The sequence below is a fragment of the Pagrus major genome, chromosome 9, assembly GCF_040436345.1.
Source record: "Pagrus major chromosome 9, Pma_NU_1.0".
Classification (NCBI taxonomy): domain Eukaryota; kingdom Metazoa; phylum Chordata; class Actinopteri; order Spariformes; family Sparidae; genus Pagrus; species Pagrus major.
The window spans coordinates 26,786,938-26,811,213 of record NC_133223.1 but is presented as its reverse complement, the minus strand read 5'-3'; the positions used below and the strand labels follow the sequence as shown (position 1 = coordinate 26,811,213).

The 24,276-nt window shown below is 39.9% G+C and overlaps 1 protein-coding gene across 1 annotated transcript in view; it reads right to left on the bottom strand.

The window, feature by feature from the left end:
- The window catches only part of pth2ra (parathyroid hormone 2 receptor a), a 63,016-nt gene that overhangs the window by 15,394 nt on the left and 23,346 nt on the right, over window positions 1-24,276 (bottom strand). The window contains exons 9-12 of the mRNA XM_073473170.1: window positions 19,379-19,532; window positions 15,062-15,122; window positions 7,679-7,745; window positions 625-719 (exon numbers count right to left, since the gene is read on the bottom strand). Of these exons, the coding sequence (XP_073329271.1) occupies window positions 625-719; window positions 7,679-7,745; window positions 15,062-15,122; window positions 19,379-19,532 (377 nt within the window). The remainder of the gene's footprint in view (window positions 1-624; window positions 720-7,678; window positions 7,746-15,061; window positions 15,123-19,378; window positions 19,533-24,276) is intronic.

The window sequence follows — 24,276 nt, the reverse complement described above, 5'->3', positions numbered from 1 at the left end:
AGGCTGTAATTCATTTCCCCCTCTCCCAGCAGCAAACAGTAACACTATGCAATCATTCAGCAAGAGATGAAACGTGCTGTTTCCGATTGCTCCACTCAAACCTCTCATCTGTCACCTTCTCTAATCACCCCATTGGCACTAAGAAGAAATTCAAACTCAGAATTTTAATATTTACAATATTAATGAGGTAATAACACGAACCAAAAAGTGAATAAACACGCTGTTCTCAGAGGAAAATAAAGTCCCCAGAACACTTTTTGAAGCTAGAGAGGTGGCAGGGTCCGCCACATATAAACAAACAGCATGAAACTGTGTTGTCCTTTAATGTCAGTCTGTTTATTCACTTTGTTCAGTCATAAAAACAGAGAGAGTTTGTTTGTTCAGTTTGTTAAGACACTAAAGCACCTTTAAAAAAAGATCTTGCCCTTGGTTATAATTGACATTGACATTCTGTTCTGATATCAGACTGCGGTTCATTGACGGCCTGTAAATCGAGGTGAACTGCAGTATTAACATGCACGGATAGATTGTCTATATATTGACATTCATCACAGAGAGAGTTTACGACCCGGGACACCAAATGAACTGCCGGTTCATTAGAGATTCAGTCAGCTGAGTACAAACCTGTACTGCTTCCTCGTGTCGTATCTCCCTGCGTTTGTCTCTCGAATTTTCGTGGCCAACACTCGTACGATGTTCACAAACAAGATGAAGTTGAGCTGAAACAGAAGAACAGAGATGACTCAGTTTCTAATCCTCCACCGTACAGACTGTAAACCATGAAAACGTGAATGATTTCAGCTTTAAAGTGCAACAAGTACAACTACAGCTGTACCACTGTATATAACTTTCTAAGAAAACGTGATCTGTGCATTTGCCTCAACAATTGTAGGATGAAATAAGTGTTGAAGGGCTATGAATCAATTTTGTGGTCAACAATAGTGTCCTGAGGTGACCTGTTGTTTTGTGGAATAAAGACATTTTTCATAACAGCTAAAGAAAGAAAGCCATTTTCTTTTCACAGACTTTAATGAGACTGAGGCCAAGTCATTTGAAAGATGCAAATTGAGGCTTAACAGACTTGGACCCCCGAACCTGTTTCATCCTGAGAATGAACCAAACAGCGCCAGAATACAACAACATGGCAGCTCTGTATACAGAGAGACGAGCCTCCAGGAAACAGGGGCTCTGATTCTCAGCTTTCATTTTTATTTCATTTACCTAAACCGAGGAGGAGGAGGAGGAGAAGGAGGAGGAGGAGCAGAAGGAGGAGAAGAAGAAGAAGAAGAAGGAGGAAGAAGAGGAGGAGGAGGAGAAGAAGAGGGGGAGGCAGAGAAGAAGGAGGAGGAGGAATAGGAGGAGGAGGAGGAGAGGATGAGGAGAAGAAGAAGGAGGAGGAGGAGGAGGGGGGGAAGAAGAAGGAGGAGGAGGAGGAGAAGAAGAAGAAGAAGAAGAAGAAGGGGGGAAGAAGAAGAAGAAGGAGGAGGAAGAGGAGAAGAAGAAGAAGAAGGAGGAGGAGGGGGGGGGGGAGAAGAAGAAGGAGGAGGAGGAGGAGGGGGGAAAAGAAGAAGAAGGAGTAGGAAGAGGAGAAGGAGGAGGAGGAGGAGGGGGGAAGAAGAAGAAGAAGAAGAAGAAGAAGGAGCAGGAGCAGGAGAAGGGGGAGAAGAAGGAGGAGGAGGAGGAGGAGGAGAAGAGGAAGAAGAAGAAGAAGAGGGAGGAGGAGGAGGAGATGAAGAAAAAGAAAAAGAAGAAGAATCTTTTAGAATTCAAAGAATCTTATGCATGTCGTCACATCAGAGTGAGATGATTTCCTTCCCTCTCGTCTTCCTCTGTCCTTCCTTCACATCATACATGAGCAACAGATTGCTGAGTATTCATGGCAGCACTGAGGAGGCAATGCTTCACGTGTGATTGGTTTATAAATTAATGAGAAGGTGCTGTCTGACCCAGTATGCCCCAACAATAAGTGATGAGAGGAAAAGTAATCATTGACAGTGAACCTCCAGACAGCACCATGTTAGTCCTTCACAAAACATTACTCATGCAGGACGGTGATGAAAATCAAAGCCACCATTCGTGTGGAATGATTGTGTCTTTGTGAATAAACCCAAACCTGCACCTGACAAACACAGTTTATGAGATGTCTCTTGTAATGTGTGTTGATACACACCATGTGACAGGAGCTTGGCATTTAATTTGCAGGTTCCTTTAGAGGGGTGGCAAAACTGAACTGGAGATGCAACAGCAGCCGCTTGTGGCTTTTACACAGCTTATTCTCTGAAGTCTCACTTTGTTGTTGGAGCAGCTAATAATGTCAGTGTTCGATAACTGTAGTAACAAAATGTATCATTACCTTATATATCATTACTTTATAAGTAAGCCGATGTCCTTGGTATGTTTAATTTGTGTGTGAGAAACTTGGCTGCACGGGGCGACAGATGAACATTCGGTTCTTTTAGATATTCCTTTGTGAATCGTCTCATGTGAGTCATTTTGCGAGGCAATGGCAATCAACCTTCTCAGTCAACCTTGTGGTGGTGTTAGATGTAAATCCCAGGTTCACCAAAGAGAGGACTCATCGACGGGGGGCCACTGATGTGTGTGCAAAATTTCAAGGCAGTCCTCAAAAAGGTGGACCAATTACCGACCAACGTTTTCATCCCAGAGCCGTGCTGTTAAAAACCAATCTGAGAATATTATGTGAGGTTATTACGACCCGTAGTTCTCCCCGAGCTATTTCTTACACAGAAATAATATCTGTCCTGAGATGAAGCCTTTTCAAAATCTTTTGACACAACGGAAGTAATTATTGGCAGTCTAATTTATTAATGGATAACGATAGTTAGTTGAGTCTGCGTTATGGCATGCGGTCTGTATCTTCAGGAGATAAACCAGCCAGCAGTGCATTAGTCCTGATAGAGCAGCGCTGAGTCTGATTACAATCTGCGGGAGGTTTATTTCCAATCACAGCTTGGCAGCGAACATGTCTTTCGACAAACGTGCCATTTTTCAGAGGTTTGATCATTAATTCAGAGTTTTTTTGAAGACGGCTCTCACAGCAAGATGCTGCGTGATCAAGCACTGTCTCTATCGTCTCGCTCCTTACTTTGTGTCTTCTTCGTATGATGGGCTCCAAATCACAAAGAGGAGCCGTGCACAGTGCGGGGGGTAGAGACAGGGGTAGAGACCGTTGCTTATGATTTCCATTGGCAAAAATTTCTCTTGCTTCATGCCATGACGCTCATTTGAATTTTGAATTAGAGGAAGCTGGAGAGAAAGATGAGGAAATATCACGTACGTCTTATCCATCACTACTTTATAACGAACAACATGAAAGGACGCTTTATGTTAATATATTAGTAGCTTGCTCGACGTCAACAATCTCTACATTTAGCTGTAGTTTGCCTGCAAATGCAGTTAAATACGTGTTTAGTTGAAGGAAATTAATCACCTCATTTTGGCAGTAACAGGCAGGAGGAAAGTGAAACTTTATAATGATTTGTCCTTCCTGCTCCTCTCAGTTTCTCTTTTAATTTAGCCTTCACCTCATGTCTGTGCTGAGCTTCTTCGATTTGGGAACAACCCGCAGATCATTAAAAACATTCACATCCAACTAACTGTGAGGCTACTTTCTGCTCAGTTGTATCTACGTCAGTTAACCATGCCCCGGTCATTCTCCAGGTGTTTTTCAGATGTAGGTGTTGATTTTTCAGTAATTGGTTCTTACAAACACATGCAACACTTCCACACAACATATTTTTTTTAGCTTGCCAATACTCAGAGAAGTTGATGTAGTTGTCTATTCTGTGCAGGTGATGCTTCTGGTTCATTGCTTTCGTTTGCAGCTGGGGAGTTTTCTGTGACTTAAAAATTAGAAGGTTTTGTCAGTCTGCTGTCGTGCATCAATAGAGTGGTGCAGTGATGACGTATTTTTGTAGGATAACCCGGAGTATAGCATCGTCCTGGTTTCCCCTCGACAGAAAGCCTATGGGATTTTTCCATTGGGTTTTGGAATACCGCCAAAAATAATCTCTGTGGCAAACAGAAGTTTATGATACTATCGTAAGATGATCACCACTTTTTTGAGTTTTGAAGCATAAATTAAATCGCTAGAAGTGAAATACTTATGTAAACTGATCAGTGTACGAGCTGTAAAGTTAGAGTTAGAATAGTTTGAACCCAAAGTCGGCCTGTAAAGACGGACTATCGAGTCAATGATTCTCCGTGTTCGGCGTGATAACGTTTAATGTCCATGGTGTTAGGACTCTATTACTACAGCGCTCTTATTCGAATCATCTGCCCCCCTCAAACGGTTGCTGGTTTGCACTAGCTAATGTTGCTAACGCTGCTGGCTAAAATGTTAGCTAACGTTGCTAACACTAGCCAGCTAACGTTAAGGTTATACATTACAGAATACGGACGCATACTGTAGAACTCAGCTGTTCTTGTGTTTTTTCCCACACACAGATACCAAGTGACACCAACAGTGTTTTACAATTGGCTTTTAATTTATTGATTCACAATCATACTCATGTTTTTAAGGAAAAGAAATCACCTCTCTACAAGCTCTGTAGATTTATTATTTATTTAAAATGTTTTGCCTATGTAAAAATGTTATCAGTATGACCTTTAACAGGTGACGGTATCATGATTGTGTATGAAAGGAGCATCCTCGACAAGCTCAGTCGTTCACAAGCAAGGACCGGGCGAGGTTCTCCACATGTCTGTATAAAGGATAGTACCACATGGGCTCAGGAACACTTTGCAAAACTGCTGCCGACACAGTTTGTTTGAGAACTATTGAGTTCTGTTTTTATTTTTGTTTAACGGAGCATCCCAACTTTTTCTGGAATGGGTTGTATGATACCTTATCATCAGTGTTTAAATTGTGCCAAAGGAGCCAAAGTTTGGCAGACTCATCCAGTGTTGATGTTCTGTCAGGTGATAAGGTCGGTTCGTTGTGTGTGTGTGTGAGCATCAGGCGGGGCGGCATGAGAAGAACAAATATGGAGAGCAGCAGTTGTTGTGACAGATAGCTCACGGAGGCAAATAAGGTAAAAGCCTGACAGCCACAAAACACATCACAACACACAGACATCCACAATACACTTATTTTTCGATTTAGTAGGAGCGACGCTCGCTGAGATCATTATTGAGATCATTGTGTTTAAAAGTCTACAAATCTGCCAAAATGTAAACAAATATGGGCTGGACAAGTTTTAGACCACTGAATCCATGGCAACATAATACTTCCTCCTCCTGTAAGAGAGACACAATCCATTATATTAAGTATTCTTCACTTTCTTTTTCTTTTTCTTTTATATTTTTGTCGGCATGACTAATATAGGGGAAGCGGGGGTGCTTTGAAAAACCCTGATCAACACGCCTTTCATCACTGCCACTTAATTTCACACCCAGATGATGCTGCAACCCAAAGCTTCTCTCTCCGGCTCCGCAAGTGCACAGCAGCACTGTGGCCGAACAAAGACACTGATAGAGAATTACAGCTGCTGCTGTGGAGCTGCTTTCACTGCGTGGGTGGTGTTATTAAATTTACTACGCTCAGTTCAAGGCTTAGGCTGAGAATCTCTGTATTGGTGCCAACGTAGTAATACACGAGTTTTAATCCCCAACATTAGGGGGATTACGCGCGCGCTAAATCGCTCGGTGTATCAGTGTTAAAAAAGACCTTCTGCCAAAATAAAACTCAAATTTTGGATAGTTTCCTGGTTTAGGTCAGGAAGTATAATCAACCCTAAACAAATAAACAAGATTCTGAGAGCTTTAAATGCCAACTTCGTATGCGTTACGAACAGGTAGGTAGAAGAAGTATTCAGATATTTTACTGAAGTAAAATAATAATACAGCGTAAAGATACTCTCTTACAAGTCAAAGTCATGCATTCAAAGTCATTTGTAGTAAAAGAAAAAAGTTGTTAGCATCAAAATATACCTTAAATACCAGTGCTCATTACGCAGAATGGCCCATTTCAGAATCATTAATATACTGCATTATAATTAATGATGCATGAACGTGTATATCACGTCTAATGTTACAGCTTAAGGTGGGGTGAAGTTTGATTACTTCATATATTGCTCTTCAGCTAAATCTGTCATAGTTTGAGTTCTTGTTTTTGTTATTTCCTGTTTTATTTTGAAGTTCTGTCCCCATGTTTCACCTTTAGCTTTTCATTTCCTCCCTTTGTCTGTTTTCCCGCCCTTTTTCTGTGTTCACCTGTGTCCTATCAGTTAATCACTCCCTGTGTATGTAAATCCTTGTCTTCCCCTCCGTCTTTGATAGTTCATCTATTCCTCATGTGTCCAGCTCTTCATCGGTTTGTACCCTTTTGGTTTTTGTAATTTTTGACTTTTTATTCCTGGACTTGCCGCTACCTGCTCCCTTTTTTGGGGGGGGGTTTTGTTTTGGTTTTTTTCTGTTTTTTTTTTTGTATTCCTTTTGTATTTTCTATTTTGTATTTTTGGGGGATTTTGTATTGTTTGAGTTTGGGCTTTGGATTTTTGATAAGCGTTTTATGAAAACTCGCTTTTGCTTTCAACCAGCCTACCTTTTTCTTACATTTGGGTCCCTTTTTCTTTATACTTAAACAAAACCGAGAATAACATCCAATATAATATATTTCCATTTGAATTGTAGGAAGTATAAAGTAGCATAAAGTGTCATGGTCCTATGGTCCTAAGTTCTGCTGATTTCCTGTTTTATGTTGAAAGTTTATTCTTATGTGTCATAAGGTGTGTGTGTATAACTCTTTAGTTTTCTTGATTCTCCTTGTTGCATTTTTGTTACTGGCATTTTTGGATATTTGGACTTCAGCTGTTCAACCTACTTTTGTGTCTGCGTTTGGGTCTTTTATTTTGATAAACACAGACAAAAAATCGTTAGGTAGTGCAGTGAAAGTTTGACACGCAGCTGCACTTGAGAGCAATATAAAATATAATTTGAGCTTCACCAAGTTCAGAAACCGTGCGAACATGGGGACAGAGTCCAAAGTTTCAGAACAGTAACAGTTTTGTAGAATAAAATAACAAACTGGGACATCTGGGTACAATCAAATCATAGATCTGTGTGTTCCTCTATAACAGAATTAAAAATCTCTCACTCCAGCTGTAATACAGTGATAAACAGAACCAAAGAAAGCATTTGGCCCGCCTCTCGCATCACCAGATTGTGTTTGTATGGTGCCAGTCTGAGAACAAGGCCTGGCATGCAGAACATTAAGACTCTTCAGTCATCCAAGTCAGGATTTAATTAGTTGTGAAAACGATTCTCCATTCCTCCATGAGGCTTCATAATACGCTGAACAATGAGGTCAGCAGGCAGGAAGCAGTTTGTAATTACACAATTGTTGAAAAATCAGTCGGACACTAGTACAAATCGCTGCCGGACATGAGAGCTGCAAGGAGAAGAAAATGAAAGACACAGGACTCTTCCATTAAATAGGATTTCACCTGCTGGAGTGAGGAAGGAACGTTTGCATCCAGTCTTAAAACATTTATATTTTGATTTATGCCCTAATTAAGACACACATGCACAAACAAGCCCCAAATCTGGGATGCCTGGCCCTGTTCAAAAGAGTTCAGTCTTACTTTGAAGCCATCAGTAGGCGCTGCAAACTTCTCAAGTTACACTGAAACTGTGTATTTCACACTCACAGTCTTACCCCAATGGCTGTCAGGATGGGAACCTGGTAGATCCACTTGATGTTCCCGGCGCTTAACTCCCAACACCTGCCGTGGACACAAATACAGAGGAGGGGACGCAGTCAGAGCATCAGGAATAATGAGGCAGAAGACAGTTTTTTAAGAAATAAAAACAACAGATGCAACAGAGGCAGAAATATAGAAAGTAAAGATGGAGAAAAACGGCAGGAGGGCTGATCATTTGTAGATGTTTCACTTTCTGTCTTTTTACATTTCCACTCTAAATTTAACCCTTTTCATGCTTAATTTCACTTTTTGTGCGGGGTTCATCAAAAAAAAGGGACCCAAACGCAGACACAGAGGCAGGCAGGTTCAACAACCAGAAGCAAACTTTAATAATGACAACCAAAAAACAAAACAAGTCCAAAAATCAAAAACACAAGATGAGAATGGAATAGAACAACTTGACTCTCCAGCCGCAGCAGGAGTCAACAGGATTAAAAACAAAAACAAGACACATCACATCAATAAAACAAAGATCTCTCAGCTTATAGCTGTCAGTGCGTTCATACCCATAGTGTTCAGCTTACACTCTCATATTTAAGTTTACTGTAATTGGTTGACTACATTAATTGCATTTGGGATAAACCAGCCCTTGTAGATCTTTTTCTTTGCCAGAGATATTCTGTACTGTCTCCCTGAGGGGAGCAGCTCAAACTCAAGTGTTTTATCATTCACGATTGACAGGGCTTTCCTGCGTACAGCTGTGTCATCCAGCTGCTTCTGTTGGTGGCCGATTATCTTCCCTGATGTCTTAACAATCCTATTTAGCTTGTTTCCGTTTACTAACACCAGATGCCCATACCAAACACGAATAGTAAAAACGAGGATGACTCTATCAGACTGACATTCACCTTTTCCAGGATGTCGACACTGACCCCTAACTTAAAACAGTCTCTGACTGACTTTCTCACATATTAAATCAATACTGTCTGTGAAACTCAGTTTAAGATATATATATATATATATATGTACCCAGATACTTAAAACAATTAACAAATTCCATAACCGCTGGTTATAAGTCACCAAAAAAAAATGGACAGTGTTTGCTTTAAGTGAAGTTGTGAAGCAGTCTGAATATCTATTTACTGCTTATAACTATAGGTAAACTATAATGCATTATAAGTACGTTTTTAAGGCATAATTATCATCACAATGTGTTATAATGCATTATAGACATGGGCTTTCTGAGTAAGCGTTACCTAAACGGCAATGTCGTGACTGAATTTATAGTCTTTTTAATGACCTGGACAAGTAACATCGTTTACCCCTTTTCTCTTATTTTGTGTGCTCTCGTTTATTTTTTCTGTATTTTAAATTGTCTAATACTTTACAGTTCATTACATCACACACATGTCATGCCATGTGCTAATCATGAGAGCGAAACTCTTGTGGGAATATTTTATGTACAAAATAAGCGTGAGGGAGTTCGGCCTGGCATTCTCTCCGTATGTGAACCATCAAGTTTGGATTTTTTTTTTTTTTTTTTGACTTCAAAGGAAACCTTGCATCATTATGCAAACATATAGATTTCCATATTGAGTATTTCCCAGGGGATTATGCAAACATGATTATGCAATTGTATCACAAACAAGACTTAAAGCCTGCCTGTGTGTTTATTTTGCATCCCCGATGTAATGTGATGGAAATTGCATGAGAGTATAGATGCAGTACATTACACACATGGATTTCCTAAACTTTAATAGCTGCTACACTTTGTGAATGTTCAGGTTAGGAGTTGGAGTTCGGAGAGTGAAACTTTGTCAGCTTTAACAACTTTACCTTTTTACCTACTGAATGTCAAAGGTCGTCATGAACGAACTATGTAATCCATTCATTCGAAATGTCAAGCACTGGAGAATATAATACATCAGCAATAACCATGACCTCAACCAATTCCTCTCTGACATAACGTCACCACAATAGATGGATATATGTTATAACTGTACTGTCTTTTTCAGGTCACCGAGTGTAATCTGACCTGTTTTGTACTGCCTGGAGAGCAACAGCACACTATTTCTCTTTTATAGAGAAAGTGCAATAATTCCCCTGATCTCTGTGAAATAATAGGGTGAATGAGGGCAGTGACACAACAGAAAAAGAAGACAAAAATCCCTAAAAAACAATGTTTGTAATGTGATTGGTTGACATACAGGCACAGTTTAATATATAGCTACTAGCAATTTGTAAGATATTGCCAGAATTATCAACAGAGTGTGAGGAAACAACAGTGTTGACGTTGCTGTATTGTGTTGTGGAGATGTCTACTGAAGTAGCATGCTAACCAGCTAGCCCCGGCCTGTCTCATGATGCCACTTTATACCGGCAAGGGGCGGCAGTCTGATAGTTCCCATATATTTCACCTGAGAGATACAGTATATGCAAGCTGTTAGCTTAATAAATGATCAAAATAAACTCAACTCGTCTATTTTCCTTACTAAACAGAAAAAAAATACAACCATACACCTTCTGAATTCAAGTTTATCTCTTTTACCCAACTATGACGAGCTTAATTGCAAGTCAACTCAACATAAACTTAATAAAACTCACCAAAACAGTCTTGGTTTGTCTTTCCACAAGAGTAAGATATGACAATATTCTGGCTCGACACCCACTGCCGCCTTATCTCCCCTAAAGTCAGAGTCTTTGTCTGTAAATCGCCTCCTTAGTGCCCCCCCTGTTATCAAACTGACCTCTGTCTGTCTTGGAGGCTTTGTTCAGTCCCAGTTCGGTGTCCTGCCATGTTCACTCTCAGGCTGCCAATTAGGTTGAGCTGAACCCCATCGCCTGTGGGGACACTTGCTCCACAGCTAACTGAGGCAAGAGCTAATCAGCTAACAGATAGCTATCAAAGAGCAGCAGTTGTCAGTTACGACAATAATATGCTGCCCCTTATTTTTTGGAGCTACCTTCCAATTATGGCCGTATTCAACAAATTACACCTTTGTATCGCCCTTACTATAAACAATGATCTCACAGCTTCCTCCCTCCAAGATCTGCAGTTTGAACAGAATACAAATTAACTTAATGAATCATCAGGACCTCTGGCAAAGCGATTTTCTGTACCTGCATATTGTGTTCAGGTTCAGCAGTGAGTCAGAGCTCAGAACAAACAACCAAGACAGCTCACAGCATCAGCAGATGGACAGAAAGTCACAACAACGGGCAATTTATAACTTGGAAAGCACAACGTTGTTGCCACCCACATGTGGGCTGTTTTCCAGCCCACAATGTTCTTGCTGTAACTCACTACGGTTGAAAGACATAGTAAGTGTAAGGTTTAAGGGAACCTTGTTCTGATTGTCCGAATTAAAGTTTGGTGTGGTAGAACTACTGGCCACTTTCTTTTTCTTCAATTTAAAAGGTTCAGCTTTCACTGAAAGGCTTTGAATACTGTGAGGATGATTCTCATCAAACATCTCTTTGAAGCAAAAAAAACCACCTTGAGGTTGTATGACTAGCTTTGTTTTGAATTTGAGTATCAAATAAGTCTGTTTCCTGAGGCTGTTGAGACTATTGAATTATTCTCTTATTGTCCCCTTTCCAAGTAATTTCTGCATATTTGTTTGTGACATGATGGCTTTTTAATGGCTTTTTTAGATTGCAGTGTTGAAAGTTGTCCTAATAAGTTTCTGCAATCTGGACGCTGTGTAGATCATTATTGAAACAGAGTGTGATTATTTGCTAATCCTTTTCAACATATACTCAATTGAAGCAGTACAAACAATGGGGGTGTAACGATTCTCCAAATCCATCATTCAATTGGATTTTAAGGTCGCTTTTTTGATTAGATTTTCAGTTGAAAATCTTTTTTTAGCACTGACGGTTATGCTATTGTTCGATGCATCTGGATGTGTAAAGATTGACAGAACAACTCAGTGTCATTCACATTTTCAAATTCTTCTTCTTTTTATACACCAACAGTTTGACTTTATCCCGGTGGCTTTTTGCTGGTTAGGGTAGGGCAAGTCCAGAGTTCAACAAAAAATACCAGCCTTTAGGGATTCAACAATGAACAACAAAAGATAGAAACTAAGTTGTCACAAAGTTTGGTTTCTCAAATATGTCTCGAGTAAACCCTCTTCCCAAACTAATCAATCAAGGATCTCTGATAATGACATCAGTTTCCCAGTAAACACGCGATGTCAAGGGAGACGCTCATATCACGTCAGTTTAACGTCCGCCAGGAGAGACCCACTTTTGTGCTGGACGTTCGAAACAGTTTTAATATTTGGACGTCTGACTAGGAGCCCTTTTGGAGATCTGTTCATGAGCAACACGGGTCAAATCTTTAAACGTCTCGCTAGATAACCCCATGGACACATCTGGGACCCCTCTTGGACGTGTACAATGGCTTAAATATTTGAATGTCTGACTGGGACCACTTTTGGACATCACACTCTTTTTGGATGTCTATGGATATTCATGAAAGCTAAATATCTTGATGTCCAGCCAGGAACCCTTTTGGACGTCTACAGACATCTGACGCAGTTTCAACATCCGAACCAATCTTACTGCCATTATTGTAAAATACTTCTTTAATAGTCATTTGACATACCTGTTAAATAAAGAAAAATGTTGTGTTTCACCTCATCAACTTGACATCGACTTTACTTGCTTGATTTGAATGTGATAAATTTAAAATAAGATTTTAAAAAAGTTGGGAAAGGAACAACAAAAGACTGGAAAAGTTGTTGACTCCTCCAAAAACAGCTGTTTGTAACATCCCACAGGTAAAAAGCTTAACTGGTAACAGGTGATAGTGTATTAGTGCATTATGCAACTAAGCTAAATGTGTTTTACATGAACCACTTACTCTCTGTGGCAGTCACAGATCCATCACCAGGGAACAGCCACTGAGCATCAGTCACACAATGAACATTAAATGAAAGCTCAGATTGTGATGTTAACAAATGTGAAAAATAGAATTTAAAATAATATGTGTATTCATTATTGCCCATTGTCTGTGACCCTGTCTGGAGAGACTTTAAAGCTCGGAGGGTGGGAAGTGCATTAACAGGCAGGCTCTAATGAATCAGTGCAATCAATTTAAAGAATAGGCAGATATGCTGTGAACAGTCGGCAATGATTCTTACTCAGCCTGTGAAACTCGGTATGAAAAGGCTTTTTTTCAACCTCTGAATAGCAGTGACGCAAATATTGAATGTCATCAGACGTCTCTGAGAGGCAGAGGGAGGTCATGTTTGACAGGAAATACCATTACATCAGAATATATGAAAAGCAGCACTCAATCATTGCTATAGCAGATATTAAGCTACGGTAGGTTGCTGGATCCATCATTTTGCCCTGAAATACACTTTATGGCCAATATGTACATACTTTTGTGTACATTTGGTCTGTTTTTCATGCTGAGTAAAATGAGTCAGCTTGATTTACAAGATCATCTGATCCCCCAAATCTATTTTGTCCGGCTTAAAACTGTGAACTTGTGGCCAAACCAAAGTTGCCAGAGCCAATCAGGGTCCTACGAGGAAGTACTGGCAGCTATAGCCGTGGTTTAGGTGTGACTAGCGAAGGAAGTGACTTTTCATTTGAAAAAAAAACAACAATGACAGCTCCTAACGAGGTCAGCGCAGATGCTGCTATAGCATCAGTTATATCAGAACTAGAAAGTATATTTCTTTTTTCTTTTCAAGAGCAAAAAACAGCACTGATGGCTTTTCTCAATGGAAAACAAGTTTCTGCTCTTGTCTCGACTGTTTTTGGTAAGAGTTGGGCTTACTAACGGGCATTACTGGTGGTAGCACTCTACTACTGTTGATCTGATTGGTTGAGGTGACAGACTTTGATATGGGGGATTTGCATTTCCACTACAACAGGGCTACCTGCTATGATGGTCTAACTAATAACACACGTGTCTTGATCACAGGTGTACCTGTGAGGAGAGTAAAGATACTTCTGTAAAAAAATTGAATCTGGTAAAAGTAGAGGTACTGGTTGAACTTCTTTACTCAAGTATAAGTAAGAAAATACAGGCTCTGAAATGTACTCAAAATATAAGAGGAAAGGTATCCCTCTGTGCAACTGAACCTCACGGAATGTCAGAATGTCAAATTCTGACATTTTGGGTTGGTAAAGCGTCCTGAGCAGCAACAATTTGAGAAAACAAGAAAATCCAGGCAGAGGGCTGCAGGGTCTCTGCAGATATGAGACACCAACATGCCTTTTCTCCATATCCGAGTATCCCTCTCTGTTTGTTTCCGTCTTGCTACGTCTGCCTTGTGATATGCACTGATATGTTTTCGGGAAGGTGGAGTGCAATGACGCAAAATAATAATAATCCATAAATCCATAAAAATTCCCCTCAAAATGCATTGCACTTTAGTTTTAAATGCATTAAAACTAAAGTGATGAGGTCTTTTGAAAATGTAAGGAGTAGAAAGTACCGATGTTTGTGTTCAGATGTAGGGAGTAAAAGTTGTCATAAAAATAAATACTCAAGTTAAGTACAGATACCTGAAAAATCTACTCAAGTACAGGAACGAAGTATTTGTTCTTCGTCACTTCCCAACTTTGGTCAAATGAGCAGCCCCCCCACCCCACCCCCCCGCAGGATTATTGAAAAATATCCGTTGATTCGGTGTTAAACACGTTTCATCTCCTTCAAATTATTCACACCTCAGCCAAGGTGATGAAACAGAAACACGAGAGAGAAACTAGAGAGACTTGGGTAGAAAGTACTGAGAGCTGAACCCACAGACACTTTTAAAAATGTCTTTTTCTCTGGTCGCGATTGCAACACATGCTTGTTTTGAGGGGGAGAAGGGGGGTCGTCACAGGTTGGCCACGGACGGCTCGATTCAGCTTCCTTTCCTTTTTCCAGCATGACGAGACTCGTGCACAAAGTCAGCTCTGTAAAGAAATGGTTGTTTGAGTTTGGTGTGGAAGAGCGTGACTGTTCTGAACACTGACCTCAACCCCAGTACAGCACCTCTGAGGAAGCAGAATTAATGCAGCTGAACTTACTCAACCCTGCAGCCGGGCTCCAAAAGCCTTCCCAACAGAGTGGAGGCTATTACAGCAGCAGATAAAACCCCATGGTTAACAGTCACATATAGGTTTAATGTTCAGTGTACCTGACATGACAGCAACTGCTGATTTATTCAGATGTATTTAGCTAATTAAATGGTGCATATTTAATTGGATGTCGCTGATGATTCAAATGTCACCACGATTAAGTTCTAATTACGCCATCATGCAATTTCTCTTTTCATGTTTGTATTCAAGTTTGGCCTTTAGACTCGCCGACCTTTTTTTATCTTGTTTTTTTCTTATTTTTTAGGTGTGAAAGCTTTAAGACACAGTGTGGCTTGTTCTCTCACCTTGCGTCTGCTAGCGTTGCCCTGACAATCGCCCACACTGCCACGAAAAGAGCTGGAACACCTGAAATTACACAAAAGAAAACAATGAGCTGTGCTGATGTCTTATACTTTCTTTGTCTGATTCATTGTGCGAGTCACATTTCATAACCCCATTTACGTTCATTTTCAGAAGTAGAGGTAACTAGAGACATCTACACACTCACCCCCACCTCGAATGCACCCTGTGTTTTGTATGCGGTGCAACACACTGCTGGCATACTGACAGGTGTCATCAGTCCACTAAAGCAGCAATTTCATATCTTTCACTCACTAGAACAGCGATAAAACTCCAGCTATTGTATCTTGACTATTTCTTCTGTCAGTGGGATAAATTCTGGTTGTCCCACTGGTGTAAAATGACACTAAGCTACTTGACAAATCTGCTCTGCTAGCCTGTGGAAAATATATTATTCACCCTTACTATCATATCACACAATAGAAGTGTCTAGACTTTCAGAAATCCTTATAAAAAGTCCACTGGGAAAATCGAGTGAAGTTTAGTCTACAAAACATTTCACATGATTTTCTAAATAAATATCCAGACGCCCAGGGAAAAACTACCCCTGCTTTAGAGTAACAGGAGCATTAAACTCATTATAGTTCTTTATTTCCTTATTTCCACTTACCTTGTGCATATAAAATGGTCAAAAACATGTGCTTAGCTGAAAAAACAGAGCAAAACACATAAACCTGCATAATTTCTATGTGTATGGTTTTAAAAACTGTAATAAATTATATATTTGTCGATTTGAAATTTGGTTGTTTCTGTACATTTGTAAGTTAAGTCCCGATCTACTTCAGTTGTTTAGGAGAATGCTGCGATGCTGATTTGCTGTGAAGCCGAAATGTTTTGTTGACCAAGAAAATTCACCTGACTTTCCATCGGCATGAGGGTGAGTAGATAACGATGACTTCATTTAGATTTTTGGGTGAACTTATTCTTTTCTTTATATTCAAGCCATCTTAATTTATTAGTGGAGGCTCTTTTCAAACGTCCACCTAGGCCTTTCCTGTGGGACACTTCTGAACGGCTTAAGACTATGTTAAGATTTGCTTACCTCAGCCTATTTGCAGTTTAGAAAATGCAAATGGTACCCCTTGACGATTTAAGAAATAAAGTATTCAAATGGTGTTGTAGATACATCAAAATAATTTCTTAAAACAAGCCCAGAAAAAAAAAGTTGTCTGCTACTTTTACAGTAGGAAGCTGAATTGCAAACTTGAACACTTGAATTGTAAATTATGTAGCTGCTGAACAAGCAGGCAATGTGAATTGAACTTGTTGCAGTTAAGTACTGTATGTGTCCTCCTGAGTAGAGCTTTTAGAGCAGAGGTGATTGCATTAGATCGTGATTGTACAAGACCCGACTTTGCTCAAAGAAAAGTTCACTTCACCCTCTGTAAGCACCCTAATCTAGACATGTCAGCGCTATTACAGTTATCATGCAACTTAAAGTGGATGATAAGTGTTCCCCCATAGTTTAACACAACAATGATGGACAGATTTTAAATGAATGCTCTATCTCGTCTGAGGCTGAGAGTGCACTATGGGAGCGTGAGAGTGGCGGAGAGTGCAGCGCTGTGATAATGAGATATATTTACTGTTCAACTTGATGATAGCTACTAATGGAAATGAGAGCATTTTCATCCATTTTACCTGCTCGGAGTGGGATTGGCATCACAGTTATAGCATTGCTTTCTTTCAAACCTTGTGCTTCTGCTATCCATGTTCACAAAAAGGAACTAATTGAATGTGTTAAAGAGGTCATATTATGATTTTGGAGTTTTTGCCTTTCCTTTATTGTGTTATGTAGCATTTTTGTGCTTAACACTGCTCCTGCACCGCCTGAAACGTCTTGTTTACAGTCCAGGCTTTGCTTCCATAACTTATGTGTGTCACTATATAACAGGCATTATATAAATATATTATGAAATATATACACTCCAGTCAGTCAGCTGACATACAGTTGCTACTGTTGTAGCGGCGTTATTTTAGATCACACTACCTTGCTCGACATGGCCCACCCTACTCTGCCTCTGATTGGCTACATCCTGCCTGTTAAGTAATTTGCATGTGCAACTCTCATCAAAGATTGAACAGAGGCGAAATGTCTCACTCTGTAGCTAAAACTGAGCTTTAGTGTGTAAAGGGATGCTGCAGCAATGCACCATAAGAGAAAAATAATCTGTTTTTTGAAAGTTAAAGTCTGTAAACCTGTTCTTCTAGGACCCCAAAATAAAAGTATGAACCTGAATATCTAAAAGTAAAAATGAAGGCAGCTATTTATTAACGATTAATGAAAATCAATTCAAGTAAGTTTTTTTCTTTTTGTGCAGCCAAATATCACATTGCCTGGAGGCAATCTGTACATCATAGGACACCCTCTAACCTTAGATTCTTGATTCAGATGATGTAAAATGTCCCCTCAAAAACCCTTCAATGGGAAAATATAGAAGAAACCACAGGAAGAGCGACCGAGGAGGAATTTAAGTGTCAGTTTCTGTTGTAAACATACAGTGAAATCTGTAACACACGTCCTCTCTTAAAAGTTGTTTTTACCCGCTAGCAAATTATTACTTTCTTATCTCTGAATGAATTCACACCACCGAGTCAAAGTAGCACAAAATGTCAGCTGCAACAATAATTTGGCATCTGCAGAAAAAATGAAGGGGTTCATGTGAGAAGGAGACGATGGCTCTGAGGCAATTCAAAAGGTAGCCTGTGGAGTTTTGCACCACTGTGGAGCGATGCTTTTATGAGAGGGGCTCCAGTTTGTTTTCTCTCGTGCATGTACGCAAGGATGCATGTGCACTCACTCACATGTGCACGTACTCTATGGGTGACACGACACAAAGTCCTGCCAGTGGTTTATGCATTCAAGAGGTTTGTTGGACCTCAGGGCTACGCACAAACACTGTGGTGAGTAACACTGGAAGGAAGATTGTTTATAAGAAAGGTCCACAGGAGGCCAACAATTTCCAAAGCTGACACTGGAAACAGATTAACGTCATGCTGCACCTCTTTCACTCTTTATATTCTACATTTACAACCATTCAAAACACAAGCTCAAAGTTCTCAACTGTTGCTCTAACATATATTATTTCTTTGGGAATTGTGTTGTTGTGTGTGTGTGATCGCTTTCTGACTAGCTCACAGAATCAGTTTTTTTATTTTGTGGTGAAGTCCCACTGTTTTTTTCCAAAATCAGTAGGCAGACCAGGAAACATTCAGATGAGTAGCTGTTATACCACATCAATAATGCAACAACTGATGGAGAATCTCCATTGAGGTCAACGACTGACTTTCATGGCACCTCACGTCCCCCTGTGTCTCCACCAAAATAAAACTGCGTTGTTGTCCTTCACAAAGACAACATCAGTCAACAGTCCAGCTACAACTTCAACAAATCATCTACAAGTTTGTACAGGCAACCGAGGGAGACGAGGAAGCTCTCATTTTTTCACGTTACCTTACAATCCGCTCACATGTGGCCAATAAAAAAGTGATTAGCACATGTAAATTCCTACAAATTGTTTTGAGTACTTTTAATGATACTGTGACTGTTGGGTTTTAATCCAACCAAGCCTAATCAGCCATTTAAATTCTGGCAGAAGTGTGCAGAAAGTACAAACAAAAAAGAGAGCCGGCTTCTGACGAGACAAAAATCTCCCCTTTTTGCTAACATGACTTCAAAGAAAAGAGCAAACATTTTCCGTGAGGAGGCAAAAACCTTTCATCTACTTGTGTGAACACTCTCACATATTTGTGCTCAAGGAAAGAACAAACACGAGAAACACTCACAACAGTTTTGTTTCAGATTAAATATCAGGTCTGTCTTTCATTTGTCTATTCATTTTTCTGATGATAATTGATTTTGATAAATCTATTTGTCAGAAGTGCATAGTTTCCTTCAAAGCGGTGGGATAAAGACGTTTGATTTGTTTGAGTTATAAAACTTTGATCCTCAAGTCTAGCACTTTGTATGCACCAAAGCATACAATATTAATGACCCGTGGGCTTTTATATATGAGCTGTTATCACTGCTGTATGAGACATTTCCCCTAAAATGTGGTTTCTGCAGACGAACGATTACGTAATGTGTAGAATTCATTTATGTGTTGTATTGTCTGTATATTTAATCATACACTGACACGGCAACTGCGACTGGATTGTGAGTTCGAGCTCTGCAGTCAGACCTTCAGCTTCATTTATTTCCAAAGCAACTGGGGGATTGTATTAAACGTCTGTATCTATATTTGTATTTGTTTTCCACTTACCCCATCCGATGAGTGTGAAGCCCCAGAGGTATTTGGAGTCTGATCTGAAGGCCATGAAAATGAGGCTGTGGAGGTAGAGGCCTTCGACCAGGATCCAGTAGTAGTTGGTGGCCAGAAAATAGATGAAGAGCAGCACTGTCACCTTGCAGCCGATCTGACAACAAAAAAAACATTGAACCTTTCATCACATCATATTCGTACCTCTTTATTCGTGTGCCTTTGTGTTGACACATTTTTCTGAGCACAGCGTTTCACAAAAAATACTCTCACATCACAGGTGCAACTCAGAGAGTCAGTGATGTGATTACATTTTGAGGCGCAGTGAGGCAACATAAAACAGCAGCAGTGAAAGAATAAGTGTAGTGTAGACACCCACTTCGTCATGGTTTTGGTTTTTGGTTAGTTAATTCCAGTTTTATTTTGTAGTTATATCCTCGTGTGTCTTGTTGTCACTTTCGACTCTCTGTTTCCCTCCTGTGTTCCTGTGCTCCTCCCAAGCCTGATTTTCTCATTAGCACTGACCTGTCCCCAGTGTCTCTCCACCTGCATCGTCCACTCGTAAGTTAAGTTTGTATTTAAGCCGGTGTCGTTCCCTCATTCTTTGATGGTTTGTCTGTTACCGTCCACGTCTCTTGCTCTCCTGTGCCTGTTCCCCGGGCCTCATGTGTGCCTGATATCTAGATTGTCCTCAGATTTGTATTTCTCTTTATTTTTTCCCTTGGACTTTCCTTTGCCTGTCTTTTGTTAATTGCTTTTTGGATTTTGAAATTCATTGGATATCTTTATTGTTTCGCTGGGTCCTCTTTTGTTACAGACTTTGGGCCCACATATTTAACTGAAAACCATTATTTTTAATCTCTATAATTAAAGATCTCATTTTACAATAACATTAAAAATGAGGATTTGGTCAATAACAGAAGCAGTGTAGTTGTAGTTAAATAAATGAAGTCATCCGCTGGCTTGGCTTGTCTTGGTTTGACTCAGCACGTCGGCCCAGCGCGGCAGGGATATACATCACCTTTTCAACATGGCTACCTGTTTGAAGGTGTGTGTTTCACCAATGACATGCTTGTCTTGATCAATGATGATCAAAGGAGTGGCTGTGAGTACTTTCGCTCCCCCTCAGTGTTAACAAAGCTCCGCTAATTTGGAGCTAAACACAATAAAAGTCCCATGTTGTTCAGTCATTTAAAAGCTTTTACTTTGAAGACGCAAAAAAGTCAGGAAAAGTTGGGTTTTCCACCAGCTGTAATTTAATCTCGACTCCTGAAACAGCTGAAAGTCAACACGATGAAACATTAAAATACAAACAGGAACACATTAGAGTCTTTCAAACGCCTCTCTCTCAGGTTTCCTGCGTAGACGTGAGTTAAGAATTGCAGCACGGGCTTGTTTGAGAGGAAGACTGGGCTCATCTATTCATCTGCCACGGTCACAAGACGTGCTGCCTGCTTGGAGCAGACGGGCACTCTTTGGCCCAACTCTGGAAAGGGTCCATCTTTGGCGTCACGGTAAAACTGGTAATTGAAAAGCAAATCAGTGCTGCTTGGTGACTCAGCAGGCCGAAAGTGCCAGTGGAAAAGCCCCATTATACAGACCAGACCAGTGGCATCGCAATCAATCACTGATGGGGCCATCCTATAAAAATTAAAATGAATTTGCAGGCCAGATAAACAACTACTGCTGCTGTGATAACCTCTAACACCGGAGATATCTAAAGGTACACATCTATTCTGATGATACTCCGAAGAGATCCTTGAGTTTGACACATGTATTTTCTGAGCTCCTCTCTCTTGTTATACTCAAATATGGTACTCATCCTAATAAGTAATAAGTCCACATAAATAAGTACTCATCCTTGGTATTGCTGAATGTTGTCCTTCTCTCTTCCCTATGATTTCCTGGATCGTATTGAGCCTTTTAGTTTAAGAGCACATGCAGGACAGTGGTACAAGGTTTGCCAGTTGGACTTTTGGCCTTTGGAGTGAGTGGTGTACTTTTTAATGTTTTAATCCACTGCTGATTCTCCAATACCTCAACCTCGAGCTCTTTCATGCAGAAACAGTGACAGGTACCCAAGCTAATTCTTTAACAACAATATCCCTGTCTCTATCTTTGACCAGACTGCTCCTCTCAAGGTCAGAATGAAAAATCCTTCTCCATGGCTCAATGAGCACACTCAGGCTCTCGAGAAAAAAATGCACAAAATTGTCCCTGGGCAGCCAATAGCATACCAGTCACCCTTGGCATCCTGAGTAGTCATTATCAACTTTCAGACTGCTGTTAACAAGACAAGGTCAGCCTGTATCTCCAGTTTGTTTTTCAGATATCGCCTTATCTCCACAATCTTCTTGAATGTTATTGATTCTGTTGTAAGAGGTTCCTCCACCTCTACTCGTCGTTAATTAGTGGAGGAATTTCTGAATTCAGCTCAAGAAGGAGTTTCAACTTTTGTTAGCACGAAACCACGACATTTTTAAGGAGGTCTGTGGGAATTACATTTTTTTTTTAGATTCAGAAATGGATTAGAACGTGTCAGGAATTAGGATGAGGCCTGGGGAAGGCATAATTACCATCTGTCGTGAGGTCTGCATCTGCTGTCCCGTTGATACCTGACAGTATATAAGTGAAGACAATCTGAAAGTCAACAGAGAACATTCTGTTTGGGTCTTCTCTCCATGCTTCATGCATTAAAGACATCTGATTCATCACACTGAGTCTGTAATTCTTCAGAGATTTAGCAACTCTCAAACTTCACTCCTCAACAAGTATTTCCAATCTGGCGAAGAGGATGGGATGGACGCTCTGCTGATGACACTTGAGCCTGGACTGAGGATTAAACTGCCGTCAGGAGTCTCAAATGGACTCGGGGAACGTTCTGCTCCGACAAATAGCGGACAGGATCCTGCCTGAGGGATTTCAGGCCAACTTCATGCCAATGAGGCAACAAAACAGGTATTTTAGGCCAAATCATGATCTTTCCCTAACCTGAAACAAGTATTTTTTTGTCTAAACCTAACCAGCCCACATTTATTCTGGCAATTGGGTTGGATTGTCTATATGAGCGCTAACAGTTTTTTCAATAACTGTTAGCACTCAAGATTGACCACATAATTATATTTAAATGAATTAATTTCCATTTGCATTTCCTCTTACAATGCTGATTATGTCCTAACAAACACCAGGAATTCACACAGGAAATACATGAACACACCATGCAGGTGCTGACCTGCTCATCAGGAGCGATACAGTGCTTCCTAACCAAAGCCATATATACGCTTAGCCGCCATTTAACAATAGAAGTCTGTTCTTCAGCTGAAGGGGGGAACATTTCCTTGAGCTCATATTAAATCTTAACATGTATACACTTGAGCAGGATTACCTTCAGCACACATACACGTGAGAATTGACTTTTCAGTGATGTAGGAGACATCTGGTACTGACGGAGAAGAAGCAGGTGTTATTTTTTAACAAGAAAATTGAACTTCACAATCAGACACAAGTTAGTATTCAGAGCGATGTCTTAAATCACGTCAGGAGTGGATCTTAAAAATTAAATACATTTCAATAAAGCTAAATTATAAATGGACCTTTAAGACCAAGTATTTTCATTTCCAGAGGCAGAGAACAAATGCATTGTTAACATGCACATATGTACTAAATGGTTACTGTCTGCGTATGCTGAATGTTAGCCGACAAACACTTGGAGCTCGTAACATAACCCCATAATGAGTTTTCACCGAGCATATTGGTCCAGAAAAACACACAGACCATGTCCCTTAAAATGATGTACTTCAATATAAAGATGACTGAGAATATCTAATAATGTTTGTGACTCGAGCAGATTTACTGTCAGATTTATTTTACAGATTTATAAGGGCCAGGGTTAAGCTGCATGATTCGGTGTAAAATAATTGCTTTCACTCTGTCAGGGCTGCACTCTTGCTTTGTAGCGTGACACAATTATTTTTGACAAAATCACCTGAATGAAACAATCCAGACCTTTTTTTGATCAAATAGAGATTCCTCTCTGAACTCAACTAAACAAACGATCATCCTTAACAAATAGATAGAGGAAAATGAACGGCAGGGTGATTCCTCCATTCACTCATGGTTAATGGCTCATGGCTGGAGCTGAGTCACTCATTAAATGAGTTGTTAACGAAAGGAGGACAACATGTCATAAGCAAGAAATTTAGATTGTCTGTTACTTTCAAAAAAGTCTCCATGGGAAGTTTATTGTGGGGGAGTCAAGGACAAGCTTTTGCCTGCAGAGTTTTAATGATGAGAGCAGTTTTGTGACTAAGCGGCCACAGTTTTATAATTTAAGTCTCGTCTCTTTCCTTATGCAACCATGACAACGGCAAACCGGTAGATACTTTACTAGACACCCGGGGCATTTTTTTATGTCTTTATCTGTCAGTGCATGATGAGAGAGGTGTATCCCTTTCATCGTTTCATCATTTGGACAAAAGTAGAAAAAGTGGTGCTTACAGACGTTTGTATTAAACCGAGGCTACAACTTTGTGAAGCTTGTCTCACATGTGCACCCTTTAAAGCAACTTCACTGTAGAAAATGTCATTTTAAGAATTGTTTTCCCTGTTTATTTTACAGAATGTTCCTGTATTTTTGAAATACACAAAAATATCAATACAATAACAGACACATGCTGTGAATTTAGATAGAGATAGACAGAAAACTCTGTTACTGTGAATTACCACAACATGTATTCATGGTAATTTATAATTTATTTAATTTATGAAATGGTTACATTCAAGTTTACATTAATTAAATTAGATAAAGTTAGGTGGTATGTCATTTTATTACATTAAATATCAAATAAATGTCCAAGATTTTAACGAATGAATGAAATCGTATGAGACAAATAACAAATAAC